Source organism: Festucalex cinctus, chromosome 12 (genome assembly GCF_051991245.1).
Source record: "Festucalex cinctus isolate MCC-2025b chromosome 12, RoL_Fcin_1.0, whole genome shotgun sequence".
NCBI lineage: Eukaryota > Metazoa > Chordata > Actinopteri > Syngnathiformes > Syngnathidae > Festucalex > Festucalex cinctus.
In genome coordinates this window covers 20,707,508-20,728,765 of record NC_135422.1, presented here as the reverse complement: position 1 = coordinate 20,728,765, position 21,258 = coordinate 20,707,508, and the positions used below count along the sequence as shown (strand labels likewise).

Sequence of the window (21,258 nt, the reverse complement as noted above, 5' to 3'; positions counted from 1 at the left end):
AAAATATTCCCAAAAAAAAACACACACAAAAAACTCGTAAGCCTCAAATCCTCGTAACTCCATTTTTTTTGGTCTCCTTAAGAACACGTTAGCAATATGTGAGCTAAAGGGTCGAGCATAGCTCAAGTGGTAGAATGACTGAAGGTTGTGGGATCATTCCTCAACCCTTGAGCATTTTTTTTTAAATAGATTTTTAGTATTTTACTGTCTTCCAAGTATAAAAATTCACTCTGTTTAGAATGGGACCGAATATTGTCTTTTTAGAGTCAAATGGACTCTACGAAATGTACTTTGCAGGTACTCTGAAGACGGTAGAAGTAACTCAAGTGAGCCTGCCAGGTGCGCTCATCAGGCCATCACAATTTTTCCGGCTCACCTTGGTTAGAATCCGCTCAAGGTTGTCTTTGCCCATGTAGGAGGCCTGCTCGCTCACGGCCTGCTCAGCTCTCAGCACGGTGCCACTCACATGACTGCGACAGCTCTGGAACGTCTTCAGAAGTTCAATCAGGATGCAGCACTGCTGCTTCCTGCAAAGACACCGTCTCCGATTTAAGTCGCCACAGAGCAGTCAATGGATCAGGCAAGAACAGGACGTCAGCGTACCTGTCCGTCAAAGATGTTTCTGTCTGACTGTACTCCGCCTCCAGCTCCTCCAGGAGGTTTAGACCTTCTCCTTGACACTCAGGAAGCTCCTTGAGACTTTGGATCTCGGAATTGTGAGCCTGCAGCTGGCCCTCCAAATCAGTCAGAGCACGAAGCCTAAGGGAAGATGTGACAATTGAAAGGTTCAACTCATTGTTAGCGTTGTTTTGGTGCTGCTAAAGACAGGCCAGACACCTGTGTTGTATGGCCGGCACGCTGGCCTCCGTTAGGCCTCGTGATTGGATGATGTCCTGAAGCTTCCGCAGCTCCCCCAGCAGTGCCCTCTTCCTCAAGCCCAAAGACTGGCTCTGAGTTTCTCTCCGCTGTTGGCCCACCAGTCGGCCGTCCGCCTCTTCCAGCTTACTGAGCAGGACACCAACCATGTCCAGGCAGGAGGCGGGAGAACCGTCCCTGGTGACCGTCAGCCGGGCCCCCTGCAGCAGAAGATCCAGTTGCGGGGCCTTGTCTTTCAGGCTGTCCACACTTTGCCTGATCAGAGCCAGTTTGGCACAGCAGGCTCGCAGAAGGGCCGGATCGCTGCAAGGGGACGCTTGCGCACCGGCGATGTCCTCCTCTACCGTGCGAAGGGACATGAGAAAGTGGTCCAAAGCACGAGCGGCTGCCTCACTTTTGCGAACTTGCTGGCCAAGCTGATCCAGGCTGCTCCTGTGGGCTTCCACCTCCCGGGAGAGAGGCAGGCAGTCTCTGGGATCCAGGTTGCTGGATTCGGGATCCAGGCGGGCCAGCTGGTCCAGTTCACTCTGGATGTTTTCATCGAGTTCCTGAAGGGAGAACAAGTTTACACATTAGAATCTGTTACCAAATTCTTCACGTCACCATGGTGGACACGGGACCTTGATGTCTTTCAGGATGTTGGTGTCAGCCAGTGAAAAGGCTGTGACGTCTTTGGGTTGCCTGAGGAAACGGTCCAGGCGGTCTGTGAAGTCCACCATGTGGTTCTCAGTGGAGTCGATCTGCCTGAGGGCGGCGCCCAGTGAGCTGCCTCTCCTCTGAAGGTTTGACTGCTGGGCCTGCCACCGGTTCTGAAGATCCAATTTCTCCTGCTCAAGACCGGCGTCTCCGCTCAGATGGGAGCACTGGTTCATAAACTCCAGCCACAAAGACTCCGTGTCCTGCCTCAGGAACTAAGACAGAAGAAATGTCGTGGCTGTCGTCCTTTTTTATGGTGCAAATCCTGCGCGCTGCCATTGTGGTACCTGGATTTCCTGTAGTCGGGTGTGAAGGTCCTTTAGAGTCACAGGGTCTGAGGAAACATCCCTGATGCTCTGTTCGTTTTTAGATAGCTGGACTTGTAGAGACTTCTTGTAATGTTCATATCTGTAAATACAAACAGAATGCACGGATGAAGGCAAAGCTCATTTCAGCATTGCATTAGCATCGTTGCTCCGCCTACTTCAATTTGGCCTCCTTTTTGTTGCCGTCCTCATCGGCAGACGAGTCATGTTTCACCTTTTGTTCTGCATTTACCGTCTTGAGTTTGGTTTGTGAAACCTGCAAAGCACAAGTGCGGATGCTTGTTGAAGGACAAAAAGCTTCACGCGAGAGTTGCCGTCTGCTTTCAATGGCTGAAATACCTCCGTTGGGATTTGAAGTTTGTCGAGAGAAGCGCTTTCCGTGGATGGTGTCTGCTGCACCATCAAGACATCAGGAAGCCTGTCAAACATCAAACGTCATTCGAAAAGTCCCCATTAGAGAGAAAAAGCGTCTGTGGACTGAGTGAGCCTCGGCCAGCCACCTCACCTGGATTCGGGTGGCGGCCCGTCGTGGTCTCCGCTGAATTGGCGCTGGATGGCGGCCAGGCTGCTTTCGCACTCCCTCAGCTGCGTGTGGGCCAGCCGGTGGGCGTCCTCCGGAATCAGCATGTCGCACAGCTCTTTTAAAGCCTTCGCTTGCTGGCCTGCTTGGCGCAAGTTGCCCTCGGATGAGAAGCAGGCCTGGCGGACGGTGACAAGCACATTTCAGGTCTCCTTCAGGGCACTAAATGCAAATGGCTTCAACTGATGCACAATTTCAAAAAGCAAAATCAATCCAACCTCCCACTGGGACCGGACCGACTGTGTAAACAGCTCCATGTCCCTGAGCTGTGCAGGTGTGCAGAAGGCCTCCATGCCTTTGGCCGCTCTCAGAAATTCCTCCAGCAAGTCTGGATCCAGGGTCCTCCGACTCTACGGATGAGCCCAGGCTTTGGTCAGCTGACGAACTAGTGTTAATTTTATCTGCCATTTTTTAAATTTAGTCTCAGTTTTAGACCAATTTCAGTCACGCTTGTTCGTTTTTATCACTGTTAGTCAACCTCATCCCATTTCTATTGAGTCCATTTTCTGTCCCATGTGTTTTTACTGTCACGTGACAGTGTCTTAAACGTGATAGTTTACAAAATCATATAATTTTCATCTAGTTTTTGTTGATGAACTCAAACGGCCATAGATTTCAGTCCAATTTTTATTAAGTAAAGAACATTTTTGTCTCATCGTCATTAGTTGACAAAAATGCAGACTGATTTAGTCCCAGTTATTGTTAATTAATGAGGGTTTTACTCTCGTCTAGTCTAGTTTTAGTCTGATGAAAAATGTGTTTACGAAATTATTTTTGCTCAGTTTTTGTTGACAAAATGAACACTATTCCGAACAGAGTCAAAATAATAGCAGCAACGGCATGTTGGCAAGAATCCCACTTACATTTGTAACTGGTGCTTGCTGGTCTGGCAGACGTTGGTCGCTGATGGCCTCCAGGATGTGTTCCTGCAGGCAGTGCTTTGCCTCCTCAAAGCCATTTCGAGCCAAAGCCTGGGCCTTAGCGTAGGCCTCGGAATAGGCTTGCGGAGGAGCCTGGGCCAGGGCTGGCGGTGCCGCGCAGACGTCCGCCTGGGGTTGAAGCGGAGTACGGACGGAATGAACGGACTTGGGAACGGCTACGGGCTGTTTTGGGTGACTTGGCGCTTGGAACTGCGGAAGAAGGTTGACCCGGAGGCTCGCCTGCGCTGGCGACTGGGCAGCGGCTTGGATTTGTGAAAATGGCCCTGTTGCAGGTTTGACTGGTTGCTGAGTCATCATTTGAGGTGACCGGGTTTCGAGTGAAGGCTTTGACACAGATAAACCTTGGGCCGCTGTTGGAACGATGCGCTGAGGAGTAAACTGGAGTTCAGGTTTAGACGCTGGTTGGAATTGAGGACACGGCTGACTAGTTAACTGCTCAGGTGTGCATTGTGCTCGTGTCAAAACCTCAGGTTGCTTTGGTGACTGAAATTTGGGCTGAGGCGCTTCCCAGATTTCAGGTTTGGATTGTGCTAGGCATTGAGTCGGAATTTGAAGTTGGCATGTAGCTTGTGGTTCAGGCTCATTTTGCGGCAGTGATTTAGTCTTGGCTGCTGGTGGTTGAGCTTGCGGTATATATGCTGGCAGGGAAGGAGCGGGAGCCCGGGGCAGCGTTGGTGTTTGAGCCGGCCATCTCAATTGCTGTGCCTGAGGCTGCTTCAACTGAGCCTGAGGCTGCACAATGACTTGCGTCTGAAGGGGAGGTTGGGGCCGTGGCTGAAGTTGAAGCCGAGTGGGACACCGAAGGTCGGCTTGGTTTGGTTGCCGAGGTAACTGAGCATGCATGTTAGGCCACTCAACATGTGGATTGTGCTGAGCCTGGAGAAAAGGGGCGTGGGTTTGGACAGGATGGGGTGCCGGCATCCGCATCTGTTGCTGCACGTGGCCTCCCCGCGTCTGCATCACAGCTACATGGTGGCCTTGCATTTGGAACAATGCGTGAGGCTGGACTCGGGTGTGTGGGTGCGGCTGCATCGGAGGCAGAGTATGCGATTGTGGCTTGGCAGCGTGCCCCATTTCAGGTCTTGGTGGGTGAGCAGCCTGGGCCCATTGCGCTGCTTGTAGAGCTTCAAATGTCGGCCGAGGGAATGCTTGGGGAACGTGCTGCCTTTGCCCGACCATGTTTTGATTTGGCGGCTGCAGCGCAGGAAGAGCCCACTGCTGTGATGGGGACTGAGGCTGAATGTGAGGTTGAGCTGAAGCCTGAGGTGGCATACACATGGAGGATGAGCTGCAAACTTGGGCCCACACAGGAGGTTGGCCTGGACACTGGCCAGCTGGCTGAGATTGGCCGCCGTATTGCGCCACGGGATGTACTAGAGGCTGACCTTGAGTCAAGGCTAGTGTGGGACTTGGCTGAAGTTTGGCTTGGCTTTGAGGTGGCGAATGAAAACGAGACGGCGCTGACGCCGCCTGCTGAGTAGGCATGAAATCATCCGACTTTGCTTGAGCTGAGCTTTGAATCTGGGCCAGAGTTCCGGTTTTGGTGACTGCTTGCGTATACGTCTCAGACTGGGCTTTTGAAGGAAGGGGTGCTTGAGACTGAGTCACAGGCTGAGCAAACCTTTGAGCTTGGGATGGCGTCTGGGCCTGCGTTATGGACACAGGACTGCTTTGGGGTTGAGGCATGGCAGTCGGGTACTTTGGATGTGGAGGAGTTTGATGGGGAATAATTTGTTGTGCCCGTTTTTCAGACTGGGGTCTGGGCGCAGCATTGGCTTGAACCTTGAGCACAGGTTCAGCTTTGGCTTGGGAGTGGTCCAGTGACAGTGGGATAGGCTGAGATACAGAGTGGGCGTGGCTTTGTGTTGGTCTGACTTGAGCCCAGGTCGGCCCTTGAGCGACAACTGGGCCATGCGTGGGGAGTTGGAGCTGAGCCTGCGACTCAACAAGGATGTGAGCTGTTGGCTGACTTTGCTCAAGAGGCAGAATGTTTGGATGGGCCTCTTTCGTGCTCTTTTTCTCATGTTGCGCCACTACAACTGTTTGCACTTTTCCCTGTTGCCCATTTTGAAAGGCTCCGGGGTTTTCTGCAACTTCCTTAATATATCCCATGACATCCTTTTCAGGGTGTGGTTGCACAACCTCAAGTGGTTCTTGAACAGAATCTTTCTTTGGACTTTGCATGTGCCCCTGCACGTTTTTTTGGAGCCAGGGTCGATTCTTCACGGCCTGGGCCTTTTTGCATTGGAGTTCTTGTGGTTCCTTTCGTGCGGGCGTTTTATGTGATAGTTTGGTTTCAACCTCTAGATGGTGCTCCCCTGCCGGTTGGGGCTTCCCCTCTTCGTGGACTCGACTCTGTGTTTTCTTTCGCTCGCCTTGTTCCCGAGCCTCGACTGCAGGCTGCGGAGACTTTGGCTGCTGCTGTGCCATTTTGCTGTCGAGCTGCTGGTGGAGCAAGGTGCCCTCCGCAGTCTGCTGTTGTTGACCCATTCCTGTCCGGGATGGCGTCTGACCTGCTATTGGGATCTCCTCTGCGGCGCTATGAGGAAAAGGCGTCCTTTCGTCTGCGTATTCCTCCCGCACGACATTTGGTGCAAAGGTTTGTGGATATGGATGCAATCCCGCCAGGGATGCCAGAGACTCGTGGCTTGGCGGCGTCGTGTCCGACGTCCGCACTTGATGGGCTGCGCTTTTGTCTTGGATGAAGACTTTGGATGGAGGCCCTCCCGTGGGACTCCTGCTTCCGTCTCTTCTTGCTCCCAAGCTGCTCAGCATCCCGACTGCCTCCTGGAACCAAACAAGAATTGGCAAACCTTTATGGAGGGAAAAATGATTAGTTACACGTGCGCCCGTGGCACTGACATCATTTCAGCATCTCCCGTCTCTTTTTTGCCAACAAGCATTCAAAATAGTGTTCATTTTATTTTTAAATATAGTCTCAGTTTTAGTCCTGTTTAAATCGAACTTGTTAGTTTTGATTATAGTTAATCAACCTGATCCGGCTTTTATTGAGCCCATTTTTCGGCAACTATAAATTTAGCATTTTAGTCTTTATTTGAATCCAAGAAAACATCATTTTATACGTCTAGTTTTAGTCAACAAATACTGTCAACATTTTAGTCTAGTTTTAGTTACGACAATCATTTTACCCCTGTATATTTTTTTTTGTCAGCAGATTATGATTAACATTTTAGAAAAATTGAAAATAAAAATTTTATAAACTTTTTGATGAAAAACGACACAATTACAGTATGTCAACAAGTGGTTACGGTGCTATGAGCTAATAAATTAGCCAGCATTACCTCGTGGCCAGATTAACATTATTGTTGGAAGATTATAGCCATTGGATTCATGTGACGTTATAACTATACCGTAATTGCCGGACTATTAGTCGCAACTTTTTTTCACACGCTTTCAACCCTGCGGCTTATACAATGATGTGGCTAATATATTTTTATCCAGCCCTGTTAGTTTCTGCCGCGTCACAGGCACTGTTTGGAAAGAAAAGCTATGGTATATTATTAAAAACTCTTTCTGTGTACCGTCTTAATTTGTAAATACAATCAAACCTCGGTTTTCGAACATAATCCATTCCAGAAGGCTGTTCCAAAAGCGAATTGGTCGAAATCCGAAACAATTTACACAAATTAACTCTTACTACACATGACGTATATGTATTTCATAAGCGTCATTGTCCCCGCCTACACATGACGTATATATACACGTCATAAGGCTTTTTTTATGCTAGGGTATACATTAGGGTCTGACGCAGCTTTTGAATGAAGGATCAGGCTTGACTGCGACGTTAACAACGGCTAGCGGGTGGCAACAACTATAAAAGACAGCCATGATCACGCAAGGATCACGTTGTAGAAGAAAAAAAAACAGGAAGTGTATGCGTTGACGGGTGGAGGGTGGCGGGGGTGTGAGGTGGCCGGTTCAGCTAACGCGGAAGCCGCGGAGGAAGAAAGAGTGCGAGCGATGGATAGAAAAACAAAACAGTTAAGACTAGATGAGTTATTTTCGGTTGTAAAAGCATCATCATCAAAGGATGATGACGGCGATCAAGTTTCACGTCGAAGAAACGCGTCGAGCAGCCGGTGAGCGACGCTCCGCCAGCCGCGTCAAGCGAGGACGGCTACCGGGAGACCGGGAGGACGATCGATCATCACGAGAATCACACCGATTTGGAGGTTGACGAGTATAAGAGAGATTTGGATCCTGACCTTTCAGATGAGCGTGTGCCTTCAGATTGGAGATGGAGCAGCAGGGAGTCTTTGAACCCCGCTCCAGAACGAGGAGGTAAGGCACGCTAACTTGCTAAGTTCCCCTTCGTAGCTCACACGTCACCCCCAATGCCCTCATAAGGCATCATGCGTCATTTTGTCCTCCCATAGAATAAAGTTGCCGGTAACACTAATAATACATGTACAAGTCGTGCATCTTATAAATGTAGTGGACAAATATGTGTGTGTGCGTGTGCAGAATCGCTAGGTTGATAGATGGACTTGTGTATTGTTATTATTTTAGTTGTAGTGAAAGTTTTAGAGAGACGTGGGGAAATGTCAATATGTAGCAAAAAAAAACAAAAAAAACATTTTTGTATTGTCATTGTTATTGTTTTAGTTCTAGTCATAGTTTTAGTGAGAGGTGGGAGAATGTCAATATCTAGGAAAAAACAAAACAAAACAGACTGTGAACCCCTGTGGTAATTTTACACAGAAATATATATAAAAATAAATTTTTTATCAATTACAGACGCATCCAGCAGCCAGAGAGCTTGGCCTTCCTTTGTTGGTGCAATAAAAGGTGAATAAAAGTAGCCTACTATACTTCATATTGCAGCAATAAAATATCTAATATTTTTAATTGTTTCTGGTTATTCAATGTACAGGTGGTGCATCGAGAAGTTGTGGGGATGTTTGGAGCTGGCAGCGAAGCGGATGGCAGCCGAAAGACATTCCACATGCACGGACAGGCACTTATGTACATAGTTCACTTCTTTAGTTCAATAGTTCTTTATGTTCAATAAACTGTTATAAAGCACTTTTTGTAATGTTGTTTTTGTTGTTTTATAGAAGGAAAACATTATTTAGATGTTTGAGGTGTCATAGAAGAAAAAATAGCAGTGTTAAAGTCAGTTGTGCTTGAAATGTCTGTTTTTACAAAAAGCCCTTTTTCTCCCATTTCTTGGTCAAAAATGGGAATTTTCACAAAACCTAGCCATATTCAAACACTGATAACTACAGAATGGAATAAGATAGAAACGTCTTTTTTTCTGTCGAAAGAAGAGAGTCTAATCTTTCTTTTGGTATGTAATTTTGAAAATTGCATAATAACTAAATATTCTATGGGCCTTGCAAGATCAGGCAAAATCCAGGAAAACGGCTGCTCCATTGAAATGGCTGGTAGTCAAAGAGTTAAATTAGCGCAGTTAAGCGAGCGTCATTTAGAACATCACTTCCGGTACGCGCTCTTATTGTGAAACTAAATGGTGACACTTCCGGTTTCGGGCTTAGCAGCGCAACATCAACTTTACGAGTGCTATGTGGTAACGTGCGGATGAGGAAACACCGCCCAAACATTCGGAACAAACATTTTAGAAGGAACAAGCTATAGCTGATTCTGGCAAGAAGGTTACAGACAAGAAATAAGGACAACAGGACCCACCAGTCATTGATGCACACGCTAGCGCCAGACTTCCTGCTGCTATCGCTGCTGGCGAAGACTGATTCTGTTCAAGCGGCCACACGCACGAACGCGAGGGTAAGTTGTGTCACGTGAACTCGCCTTCCAATGAACAGACTACAAATTATGTAAATTAGGATTCGTCTCAGTTACGCAGTTAAAGTTGAACATACCAGACTTAAGGAATAGACAGCTTTGTAGCCTTTTCTACACTTGGCGAGTGAGTCGCGTTCAGGTACGCTAGGCTTTTTTTTAGTACGAGAGCCGATTTTTTGAGACATAAAATTCTCAAATTTTCTGGTCGAAACCAATTTGGTTGAGAACAGAAGCGTTCGAAAACCGAGGTTTGATTGTATGTCATGTTTCAATGTGGGCACATGCGGCTTATAATCAGGTGCGGCTTATGTATGTACAAAATGCCTTTTCCTTTACAAATGCACTGGGTGCGGTTTATAATTAGGTGCGCCTTATAGTCCAGCAATTACGTTCATTTACTTTTCTTTTTTTGTAACTTTTCACCGTAAATCCACCTCCTGTCTGTCCCATGTGTTTGCGCGTGTTGCACTCACTAGCTGCAGATTTGAGAAGGGGCGTGTCACAGTGACGGATTAGCAGAGAAAATCATTATTTTCATCTAGTTTTTGTTCATGAACTGAAATATCCCGTTTTTATGAAGTGAAGTACATTTTTGTCTCGTCTTAGTTGACAAAAATGCATATTGATTTAGTCCCACTTATTTTTCATTAATGAAGGTTTTAGTCTAGAAAAATCTGTGTTGCTGAAATGATTTTTGTTTAGTTTTTGTTGACGAAATTAACATGAATTCCAAAAAAAAGAGCAAGAAGATTCGATTTACGACTGGCCTGTGACTGCGACAGCGCCGCTCGCACTCGTTCCTGCATGACGGCAGTCTGTAGATAGCGGATGGGCGAGCTCTCCTGAGTGCTCGTAATAAGCGCCTGAAGGTCTTGCTCCTCCATCACCACCTGACCCTCCAGCTGAAGCCCGCGAGAGATCAGAGCCTGCGGGAATAGATTGTCAAGTGGTGGCGCGGCCCAAGTCCTGCCCGCCCGTCTCGGAAGACGGTCTCACCCGAGCCCTGGGGTCCTGGCCTGGCTGCTGCTGCTGTGGCTCTGCGGCCCTTAGTTGCCGGTACATCTCCCCGGCCTCCGTCTCCCAGTGCAGGAGCTCGGCCAAGCGATCGTCCAAAGCCGAAACGCTGTGCTGTAACTCTGCGCACGCCTGCTCTGCCTGGCACAGGCTCTTCTTCACCTGGTTCAAGCACATGCATGCCCTTCAGGTTGCTGTTTGGATCTCTGATATGACTTTCAGCTCAGGTGAGGCTTGTCTTGAATTCAGGCAGGCGGACAGGGTTAGGGGGTTAGGGGTTGTGTTAGCGGATGGATGGCTTACTTCAGACATGTTCAGCTTCAGGTCCTGCAACTCATCCACGGCAAATTCTGGAGAAGAAACAAGAGCCTCCAGATCCTCTTCCTTGACCTTCCTCAGTAGTAACTGAAGGACAAAACACAAACGCTTGATGGCAAGTCGTGATTCAAACCAAAAACTGAACAGACCATGTTTCTTCAATCCATTGGCGGGGGATAGGCTCCCAATAGCTAAATTCTTTTCATCACTGATTGCAAGTCAGCTTTCTAATTGGTAAACCAAGTGAGTCAACTTCTGTAGTGCACCAGGAGTGCCCAACAAATCCATCGCAGTTGACAGGTAAACCGCCAGGGCTATGTGAAAGTTTCTGTTGCCATTATATATTTAATTATTTTGTGCTGGTATACACTATAGCCTGTGCCCTCTCTTAGTCTTTCAATTTGACATCAACATATAGATGCCACAAAATGGCAGCAAAGCACACCTTTTGTCAAAATGAAGTTCCTCAACTCACTTCAGTGTAGCTCTTTGGCACCAAGATGCCGCAATATTGCAACAAAGCACTACTTTTATTGAAATGCAGATTTTCCACTCCTTTCAAAAAATAATTCCTTGGTGCCAAGAGGCCACAAGATGGCATCAACGTCATATTGAGTGACATCAGAAGACGAGAAAAGATCCAGAAAATGGATGGATGGATGGATGATGCATAGACAGACGGATGGAGAGATGATGGTTGGGGGGAGTCTCAAAGGCCTTCACAAGCCCACAGTTGAAGAAAAAAAAAAAGAAAAAAAACGTACATCATACATTGATTGCTTTGGCCTATGTCACAAAAACAGCAAACATGAGTTTTCCAACAAATAATGGAGGATCAAGCAAAATAGATGCATATGTGCAAGTATTCCAACTTGTCACCAAATATGGGTGGACTCGTCGCTCTCATCAATTGTCTTACCTGGATTCTTTTCCTGTAGGTGCGTAAAGGAGCTGCGGTTGTCTCGACAGGCTCTTGGAGAAGAAGTGTGGCCTCCTTGACAAGAGCCTGAAGGTTTTGCGGTCTGGTCCGGATGTCACTGTCGGAGTCGGCCGTGCAATCCTTGAAAGCACGCAAACACTTTGACTTGAAACTTTTCACGTGCTTCTTGAATTTGTCTTCCACAAGACGTGAAAACCTACCAAAGTGTTTGTGTTTGAGTGGACAAACTCGGCCCAGTCCTCGTTGAGCTTGAGCAGCTCCTCCTCCAAGGCGCTGCTGGTCCGCGGGTCGCTCGACTCCATCAGGAAGTTTGCCACCTCGTTCAGGTGAGCTTGTCGAGAGCCCCACTCGGCCACGCTCTCTGACGTCACCTTTGAGTTGCAAACACATGTTGGGAAAACCATCATTTCCATTTCAGGAGACGGTACCACACTTTTTTTTTTTCTTTTTTTTTGGGGGGGGGGTTATTGGCTGAATATTAACTACAAATATCACGATACTTGCGTAGGCATTATCGTTAATCCACCCTGGAGATAAAGTATCACAATATTGATATGTCGTCACACTCCTAATGTACAGTATGGTCTACAAGGCCAACGAATACCCTAGGTGGTGAGCCGCAGCCTCTTGCGGCCGAGGCCTGCTCCAGCCATGCCTGCATGGAGCTCAAAGCGTCAGTGTAGGAGTCCCAGGCACTAAGAACCCGTCCCAGGGTACCCTTGGCCGAGTCCACCTCGGCCAGGACGGCCGCTGAGTCCTCCTCCAGCTGTGTCACTTGTTGACAAACGTGGTGGTAGTCTGCAGCTGAAAGCCAGACAGAGCACAGACGTACGTTGAGTGAGCAAGTCTGAAAGGCGTCAAGGCAGCAGACTTACCGAGAGCAGACTTGCTTGAGTATTTCTCCGAAACTTGCTTCACCTTATGGAGAGCAGCTTCCAGCTTACAAGGAAGTTCTTGACTGGACACCAGCTCCTGACGTACAAACGCAACATTTCATCCATAGCTAAAAAAAAAAAAAAACACCTCGGAAAACACCAGCTAGCGGGCTACCGGATCTGGTAGTGCATGTGCCGGCAAGAGAATTTGAAAAAGAAGACAACCCACATGCCAGTCGTGCAGCAAAAGCCGGACGGACTCCGGGGACAGGTAAGGCCTCTTCCACAAGCTCACTTTGGTCCTGATCCGGCCCAGCAAATCCAGAAGCGTGTGACGGTGCTGGCAGTACTCCAGCTTGATGCCGTGGTACTTGACGCTCACTCTCACGCTGGTGAACCTGGCCAGCAAAAACAAAAAACAAAAAAAAAACGTCAGAATGGACCATTTGTCACCATCGAGGGAGCCTGCCTAGAAAAGGGTGCAAAAGGCTCCGAAAGAATTCAGATTGAAAATGAGGCCCACCTTCTCTTCAGATCCTCCATCTTTTCAATGGGAACCAGCAGGTTTCCGTCTTCGTCCTGGTTTGGAAAGGCCTGGAAAGTCTTGAGCTGGTGGGGCATCTCCTCAAGGCACACCTGGATCGTCAGGGAGAACCTCAGTCTCATATCTTTGCCCTCACAACTTTCTTCTGCGCTCACAAACGTGCCTCAACAGAACTCGTTGATGGATGGGGGGGGGGGGGACACCTGCCATGTTGTTTTTGCAGTCGGCTGGCTCTAACCTGTACATTTTCTTGTCGACTCGAGCGGAGCGCTGATGTGGGCGGAGTGAGCAAGGCCCCGGCGGGACCACTCGCTTGCACCAGGAAGTGGTCCGATCCTGGCACTGCTTCCTTCATTTGCCAGTTTGCATCCTGTCTGGCCTGCAGCCAGATCTTGGACTGCTCCATGCAGGATTTACTCTTGTTTTTTGCTGTCTTCCTTGTGAGCGGCCTTGCTCATCACCGTAAACCACATTTTCCCCTCATCGTCACTTTTGCTTGTGGCGCATTTGTTTGCGTTTGACCTTGCACCTGCAAGCTTTTCCCTTGTGTTTTCGTAGCGCTTTTACTTCCCAAATTTTTGCTCTTTAGAAATATTTGAATGGCTGTTTTTTTTTTCCCTTTCAAAAAAGGTAGACAATTGTCGGGCCAACCTAAATATATCGTTCTTAAAAAAATAATTACTTTGACATTCATCCTTTTCGTACGTGTGTGTTCCGACTAGTTGAATGCGTGTCAAACCTAAAACATTTATGTTTTTAGTTGATCATTTTGTAGTGTGACTTTTGTTTGTGTGTAAAATGGTGAGCCGTTTGGCTGATGATTTTGGCCAGTGTTGGAAAGGCCATAATTGGCCAATTGGAACGAAACGATTCATCAGTCCCAAACCCCAAAAGACAGCCCTGGTCCTGAGCCTGTTTTGCATGGCTCTCTATTCCAACACAGGTGATGGAATAGAGGTGTTCAGCTTATCAGCAAGCTCTGCAGAAGTCTGATAACGATCCCCACCATCCTAGAGTGTCGAATGGCAAAACTTCACCTTGAGTTGCTCCTGCTTCTCCCTGGCTTGTTCGGCGGCCCGGCCGTGGTCTGGGGGGTCGCCTTCCTCCTCGGCCAGAAGGCCTTCCGTCCGGAGCAGCCAGCGCGCCACCGCGTCCAGAGGTGCTGGCAGGCTCACGTCCAACTCCAGCTTGTACTGACGCAGCTGTCACACAAGCAATGTGGGTGGACAGTCAGGTCATCGCGAGCGCAAGCGCCGACCCACATTACGAGCTCAATGGGCTCTTTGCACAAATCCAGCACTTCCAGAACTCAATACCACTCCTTCATTTCCTGTCTTTCATGAGTGGACAAGCTGATTAATCCAGGTGTGCCTGACCTAAGTAATCAGGACGACATTGGTCAGACACACCTGGATTAATCAGTTTGTCCACTCATGAAAGACAGGAAACAAAGAATTGGTGTTCAGTTCAGGAAGTAGTCGAGCTGTGCAAAGAGCCCATAGGAATATTTGTTCCCCGTGGATGAGATGGGGAGCCTCCAAAACATGCAGGACTGCAGTTTGACACCGATTCCTTAGACCACAGGTGTCAAAGTCTGGTCCTTGATGGCCAGAGTCCTGCATGTTTTGGAGTTTTCCTTTGTCCAACACTGCTGATTCAAATGATCAGTCCACCAGCAAGCTCTACAGGAGCCCGATAACAATCCCGATCATTGAATCAATGTGTTGTTGGACAAGGGAACCCTCGAGAACATGCAAGCGTGACACCCTAGAACCGGACATGTGCAAAGTCTGGCCCGCAGGCCGCAGCCTTTATCTTAAAAATTAATAGACGTAAAGTCTATAAAAATCACTTTTTAAATGCAATTTCACATTTACCCAGAAGAGGGCAGCAGCACTCTACCCAGCTTCAAGACCGCATATCCCACCTCCAAACACACTGTTGCTTTGTGATTGGTCATCAGCACTCATGGTGGCTTGGAGCAAATCGGCCAGCTCCAGACAAGATTGATTCTCGGGGGGTTGTTATGCGAGGTTTCAAATGAACCCGATACTGGTCGTCATAATTATTTTACATATTTCCCTGTTACTGAATTCAAAAGTTCAGAGAACATTTAATTGCCAGTAGTGCTAGTTTATGTTTGAAAGGTAATTTGTACTTGTGAATACTTGTACTTATTTCCCTGTTTTGAAATGGAAAAATTCAGTGCCAGTTATTTGTCCTGTTTCAAATGAAACCAAAGACATTTTTGAGGATCTTAGTTTGAGGATCAGAGTTTGCGGCTGTGGAGCAGGAGCAACACATGTGAAGAGGAGTGACGAAGGGTTAGATTTAGTGTTAGGGGGGCATCCTTGCTCACGCCACTGGCCGACAAAATGAGAAGAAGAAATCTCTAGAAACAAACAAGCGTGGTAACCTTTTCCGTGAGGGCGTCCCAGGTCTCCCTGAGGCCTCGCTGCTCCTCACTGGGCGTGGAGCTTCGTCTCACGGCGCTCAGCAGAGGCATGATGGGACGCCGCTGCTCGTTGAAGGACACCACAAACGTCTGCAAAACCTGAAAAGCGCCGGCACAATGTCAGTCGCTGTCATTTTTCTGCGCTCATATGCGTTGACCCAACTGGAAACACGTGCCAGCAATCCAGTACGAAGCGACCTGAAGCAGAGCTTCTGTTCTGCAAAGTTGGAACTCCTAACGCAAATGAGACTCCTAACGCAAATGAGGATCGGCATCTTTCAGGGGAGTCCGTCAGCACTTGCGTGTGATTCCGAAAGGTAACAAATAGACACAATTGAAAATGAATGGAAAGGACGCAAGGAACTGCATCTTTGATTGTCGCCTCCAGAGCGAGAAGCGACAAACAGCACCGATCGTCAGCTAGTCGTCACAAAAGTCATGTGCAGGTTGTACTTGAGCACACATCTGGAAAGGAGACAAACTCACAACTCAGGCGGCTAAAAGTGCAGTAGGGGAGTTGTTGAAGAGGACGATGGCGTTTTGCTCGGCACAAAAGGAAAGGAACGAGGATCTGATTTTGGGAACAGGCCTGGGCGCGACACAACAAAACACACAATGACACGACAACGCCTCCAAAATGCAGCTAACGCTTACAAATTTGTGAAAGTGAAGCACCAATGAGAAACGGCCACGTGGGTGAAATGTCCAAACATGGTGAAGGCTAAGACAATGCCCTATCAAAAAAGACTGGTACAAACACACACACACTTTTGAACTGTTGTTGGGTTTGGTGGCCCTCCTGAAGCCAATTTCGCAATCAGGCGCTTGTGACTGGCAGGCCGCCAATCGGGGAGGAATGCACGCGTAGATGGACGGGCAAAAAAAAAAAAAACAGGAAATGTGGTGGAGCGTAAAGGATGTTAAAAGAGCGGGAACGTACGTGATAGCGCTCGGAGTAGCTATCGTCCCGGGTGGAGTCCCAACCCTCCAGCAGCTCCTCGTACGCCTGCTCGAGCCAACGGGACACTTCCTGCACCTTGCGCTCAGGGCTCGCCTGCACAGAACAGAAACTAATTTTGACATTCACTCGCCACTTGGCTCTTTTTTCTCTCCGCAACTCCGCAACTCAAAGACGTTGACCCACTTTGACATTTGTTTCCCTTTCATATCAATCGGCAGATTTGACTGCTTTCAAATGACAAGTGGACATATAGATTTTTTGGTGTATTCATTTGTTTACTTTTTGTGCTTGCGTACATGTGAAGATGATTGTCGCTTTTCGCTCATAGTTATTAATGGATAAGCTGCTTGCTCATATGTTCCTCAAGTTTGTTTCGCGTCTCATACTCAACAGTGAGATGACCCTTCTGGGTCATCTTCTGGCCTTTTTGCTTCTTTTTTTTGCCTGTTGTACATGACAAGGCCTTGTATGTATGCTATTTCCACAACAGCAATCGGTTTTTCAAAAACCATCAACATTCTGAATAAAAATATATTGACATATCGGAAACACCAACCCCAGTGAGAAGCAACGCATGATAGGAAATACCTGCCGCAGTGGACAAGCAGAGACAGCAGGAGTGTAGTGGACGGGCAGGATGACGGGAGATGCTGCTTTAGGGGGGCGCAAGTAATCCATCTGAGACCAGGCGCCCACAAAGGAAGGAGAAAGGGAGGGCAAAGGAAGAAAGGAATTAAAGAAAGGAGGGAGGGAGGAGGAGGAAGAAAGGAATTAAGGAAGGAAGGAGTTGAGAATTGGACTAAAGTTGTCGCTGCAGGCAAATCCCCAATCACCAATTTACATTGGTTGAAAACACTGACCATTCTAGAGTGCTTGTTTTAACCAAAGGATCTGTCGGACACACAACTACCAGCTAATTGGTCAAATGGAAACATAATGTTGGTCGATTTGACCAATCTGTTTTTAGAGTGCAGTTTTTCAAAAGGTTGTCGAGTCGTGCTGGCAATCATTCGCCGGTAAAGTGGATGGGTTTCTGACCTGCACGGCGTCCTCCTCGGTAATGACAGGCGCGTCTTTGGAGTATTGCAGGAATTGCGCCACGTAGGTCATGATGGACTTCTCATCGGGCTCCCGGACATCCACATCTGCGGGCACATCAGCACAAGCGGATGTCAGCGACTCCATCTCGCTCGCTCGCAGCTCACCGACGGGAAGCACGACAAATTTGCACGCGGACCTAACGCCCGCCCGCCCCCGTCCCATGTGAGAAGCTCAGGCGGCTAATGGCCGTGAACGAGTCGAACAAGAAAGTGTTTCATGTCGTGCGGAAGGCAGCGAGCAGCGGGCCCATCACCCGACACTCTGCGGGCAAGGCCAGTCAGACCGCAGCGACTTCTTTCACAGACACCATCAAGTAAAGCGCCACGGCTACATCAAATCTTTTGCATTTTGACACCACAATTATTCTCACAACTTTTCAATAATTGCTATCATCCACGTGCGGTCTGACGAGGCAAACAGGGCCTGAGCTGGGCCTGCAGATCAAGAGCTATAAAAATATATATATATATATATATATATATATATATATATATATATATATATATATATATATATATATATATATAATAATATTGATTTTCTTTTTGATTCCAATAATAATTTCTCAAATGTTATTCTTGACATTGCTGAATTTATGTAGTTGTTGTTGAGATCTACGCAAGTGTTTTGCTACAACAGACAAGGTCGCTAGCTCCAAAAGATACCGAACCTTAGTTACATAACTTTTGCATAATACTGAAGAAGAAACAGTCAAGTGTTTCAAAGAAAGAAAAGACGCGAAGGACCTGAACCACAAGGAATTGCTTGATTTGGTTTGATGACATTTTGAGAATTCTTTGATTGTCTGGCTCAGCAAAAAGAGTAGCGAGCGTGTCCTCACATCGATATCGCACTCCATCCTAACCTGTCCATAGCCAGATTGATATTGCGCTTCACTCAAGGGAGTTCGCCGGAATATCCATCTGGTAATTTGCTCGGGAAAGGCAGGACATTCTGTACAATAATTCCAGCTGATTGGACGATGCGACATTGTACACGTTTGATTTAACCAATTACAGGCACGGGTGAAAATTTCACCTTCATTCTTGTCAAAGGGGGGGAAAAGCACAAACATCTTGCCAGCTAGAAATGCACAAAGCTCCCCTCACTGTTCAACATTCAACAATACGGTGAATCATTCTGCCAGAACAGAGTTGGAACGTCCATTCGTCCATGTTAGGTTTCTTTGGTAGCTCCAGCGTCGGCGCTGGCTTTCTGGTTTCGTCACAGTTGCATATCCCGCCCCCAAACATAATGTCGCTCTGTGATTGGGTCGAACCACCGGTGGTTCGGAATTGTGGAAATCAACGGGCTCGGTACAAGATGTATTGTCCGGGGTTTGTCAACTCACAAATATCGCCAGAAATCATCTTGCCAGAGCAACGTTAGCTCTATCCTGCCCTCAATCATCATCAAGACCTCAACATACTCCAAACCCTCCACTTGGGGCAGGATCCACTTTTATGTTTGTCCCGCATGTCAAAAAACAATTTGGGCTTACTCACGAGCAGTTCGAGACCCTGTTTAAGTGCAACTAAGTCATGTCTGCTATCTAGTGGTGAATGCTGACATTACAACTTCAAATTAGCGTCGACGGCAGCTCATGGCTGGTTTGGACTTTGGTTTGGATTTGCATATTCGCAGATTTCTTTTTTCCCGGTATTTGGGGTGTTTTCCGGTTTCCCTCCCCCGCCATTCTATGTGGAATTCCGATCTTTGGGTTTGTTTGTGTTTTAGGAGTGGGTAGGTTCATCACTGCTGGGGTTTCCCTTGGTGGGGGAAGGTGCATTTCTGTGGTCAGGGATGCAAGAGCTTGGCGAGTTCGGCGGCGGCGGCGTCCTCACCGTCGGGCTCCAGCAGGCGCGGGATGCCGAGCTCCCGCTCGGCCAATCGGAAAGCCTGGTCCAGGTTCTGCTTGTTGCTTCTGCCGGCCGCTTGGGACAAGTCAACCAGCAGGTCTCGGCGGAGCGCGTGCAAGATGGCCAGGAAGAGCACGCCGCTGCGCCAGCTGCCCTTGAAGTCCTTTACGTTCACACAACAGCCTGCCCTGGAAGCAAACAAACGTCTTCACTTCCTCGTACACGACTCCACCCACACCTTTGCAGCATTTAAGTGAATGTTATAAATTGTAATTAGGGCCACACCCATCACCATTTTCTGGCCGATCTTTCTAAAGTCTGAGCTGTCCATCCCAAATTGGTTTTCTTCTTCTCATTGTGTTTTTTTTTTGTCAAGCAACGAAAGGTAAACACAAACTCAGGAGAAATGTTGTCCCTCTGGCAGGAAAAGAGATGGATGCAAAGACTCAAGGGACCGTTGCAGTGGCGACATACGCACTTGTGGCACTGCTGGCGGACCCACAGCATCAGCGCCTTCTTGGCCGACAGCTTAAAGCGAGCGTGGAGCGGCGAGCCTCCGCGGGGGAGCGCGCCGCCGCCACCTCCGGATGAGCCGGCGCTCCGCCACGAGTCCAGACTGGCCAGAGACTCCATGGACGACTGACGCGAGCTGAAGGAAAGGCCGCTGGCCAACTCCTCGATCTGACAAAGGGACAATCATCATCATAAGACATTTGATTTATAATGTGCTTTACATCCAAGATGTCAAAGGGCTACAAGTAGAAGAGAAAAGGGCAAGCATTTTGAGTTCATATGAAAAACATCGAAGAGGTTCTGCTCAAAAGAAATGTCTTCAGAGTTCTTGCAATGATTGGACTCGGTGGGATTACGATTAATGGATTGGAGACATCTTTTCAGTCAAAAAAGTGATTTTACAATTGATTATTTTTTTTCATTACAGTCCTAGTGAAAAGTGTCCCATAGAACGTCCCCAAAATAGCAAACCATTTTTTGGACTCGGACCGTTGACTTTGACAAAGGATCGGCGGCGTTCATTCTCACGTGATACTGCAGGATGATGGTCCAGATGAGTCCCAGGATGATGGCTGGCTTTCCATCAATGATGTCGGGAACGTTGATGTTGACCAGTTTGATCTGAAAGCGCAACCAGATCACATCATCATTCCGGCGCTCGGCACCAAACGATCGAGGTGCGAGATTTACCGATTTGCGTCGGAGGAAGGCCAGGCCTTTCTCGATGTTGCTTCTGTGCTGGAACGGTCCCCTTCCCCGCTCACGAGTCTAACCGAGCCAGCAGACGCCGTTAGCATTCGCGCTAGCTAGTGTTAGCCTTTTTTGCAACATTTTGGAGGTTTTGGACTCACAAGGCGCTGGTTGCTCATAACTTCCAGAAGGTCCAACAGTTTGGATCCATCACGGAAGTCGTCAAAGAGATCCACCACCCTGCACGGAGGCCGCTTCTGCACGCACACATGCAAGCAGACCTTCATTCATTCAAACATTCCACTTTTCTCTTTCTTTTGACGTTAACGAGACCATCAAGGTGCCAATGATCAAGCTTGCCTGCAAGGACCCATTGCCATAAATGTTTGTCTGACTGCGGCAAATCCGGCATATTGGATTTTCTCATTTCAAACATGCACTTTCAAAATGGCCACTTTGCGCCGTTGTGGTCGTCAACGCAGCGCGCTCACATCTCGCGTCAAGACAAAACAAAAAAGGTGCAGCAAGACATGCATGACTGGCGGCCGCATCAACAGATGTCAATGGGGTCCCCTCACTCAACACGCAATCAGCTCATGGATGTCAATCATACGTCCTTAACATGCATCTTAACTTACTACTTTGAAATTCAGCTCAACCCTCAATTGCAAGAAAACGGTGAAATACCAAAAAAATTTGGCCCTTCAATTTAAATTTTCTTAACTTATGGGAAAAAGAGAGAAAATAATGGATTCATGGTTTTGTGAATTGATTTTGGGCACAAT

At 47.9% G+C, this 21,258-nt stretch overlaps 1 protein-coding gene and 1 long non-coding RNA gene across 10 annotated transcripts in view; one reads left to right on the top strand and one right to left on the bottom strand.

Moving 5' to 3' along the window:
* The window catches only part of syne2b (spectrin repeat containing, nuclear envelope 2b), a 60,997-nt gene that overhangs the window by 31,460 nt on the left and 8,279 nt on the right, over window positions 1-21,258 (bottom strand). For 8 of the 9 annotated variants that reach the window (XM_077539267.1, XM_077539268.1, XM_077539273.1 and 5 more), the window contains exons 3-29: window positions 20,635-20,730; window positions 20,312-20,551; window positions 19,749-19,951; window positions 19,256-19,458; window positions 17,349-17,455; window positions 16,290-16,403; window positions 15,311-15,448; window positions 13,932-14,096; window positions 12,874-12,986; window positions 12,580-12,748; window positions 12,351-12,447; window positions 12,080-12,279; window positions 11,676-11,846; window positions 11,455-11,595; window positions 10,521-10,622; window positions 10,200-10,379; window positions 9,971-10,129; window positions 3,342-6,206; window positions 2,697-2,828; window positions 2,404-2,597; window positions 2,238-2,316; window positions 2,057-2,154; window positions 1,860-1,980; window positions 1,497-1,787; window positions 838-1,424; window positions 604-759; window positions 377-527 (exon numbers count right to left, since the gene is read on the bottom strand). In XM_077539267.1, the coding sequence (XP_077395393.1) occupies window positions 377-527; window positions 604-759; window positions 838-1,424; window positions 1,497-1,787; window positions 1,860-1,980; window positions 2,057-2,154; window positions 2,238-2,316; window positions 2,404-2,597; window positions 2,697-2,828; window positions 3,342-6,206; window positions 9,971-10,129; window positions 10,200-10,379; window positions 10,521-10,622; window positions 11,455-11,595; window positions 11,676-11,846; window positions 12,080-12,279; window positions 12,351-12,447; window positions 12,580-12,748; window positions 12,874-12,986; window positions 13,932-14,096; window positions 15,311-15,448; window positions 16,290-16,403; window positions 17,349-17,455; window positions 19,256-19,458; window positions 19,749-19,951; window positions 20,312-20,551; window positions 20,635-20,730 (7,272 nt within the window). The remainder of the gene's footprint in view (window positions 1-376; window positions 528-603; window positions 760-837; window positions 1,425-1,496; window positions 1,788-1,859; window positions 1,981-2,056; window positions 2,155-2,237; window positions 2,317-2,403; window positions 2,598-2,696; window positions 2,829-3,341; window positions 6,207-9,970; window positions 10,130-10,199; window positions 10,380-10,520; window positions 10,623-11,454; window positions 11,596-11,675; window positions 11,847-12,079; window positions 12,280-12,350; window positions 12,448-12,579; window positions 12,749-12,873; window positions 12,987-13,931; window positions 14,097-15,310; window positions 15,449-16,289; window positions 16,404-17,348; window positions 17,456-19,255; window positions 19,459-19,748; window positions 19,952-20,311; window positions 20,552-20,634; window positions 20,731-21,258) is intronic. The other variant, XM_077539269.1, reaches the window with a different exon arrangement.
* Window positions 798-11,937, top strand: LOC144031828 (uncharacterized). Its single transcript, XR_013287613.1, has 3 exons — window positions 798-7,721; window positions 8,178-8,228; window positions 8,314-11,937. It is a non-coding gene; the product is annotated as an uncharacterized LOC144031828 (long non-coding RNA).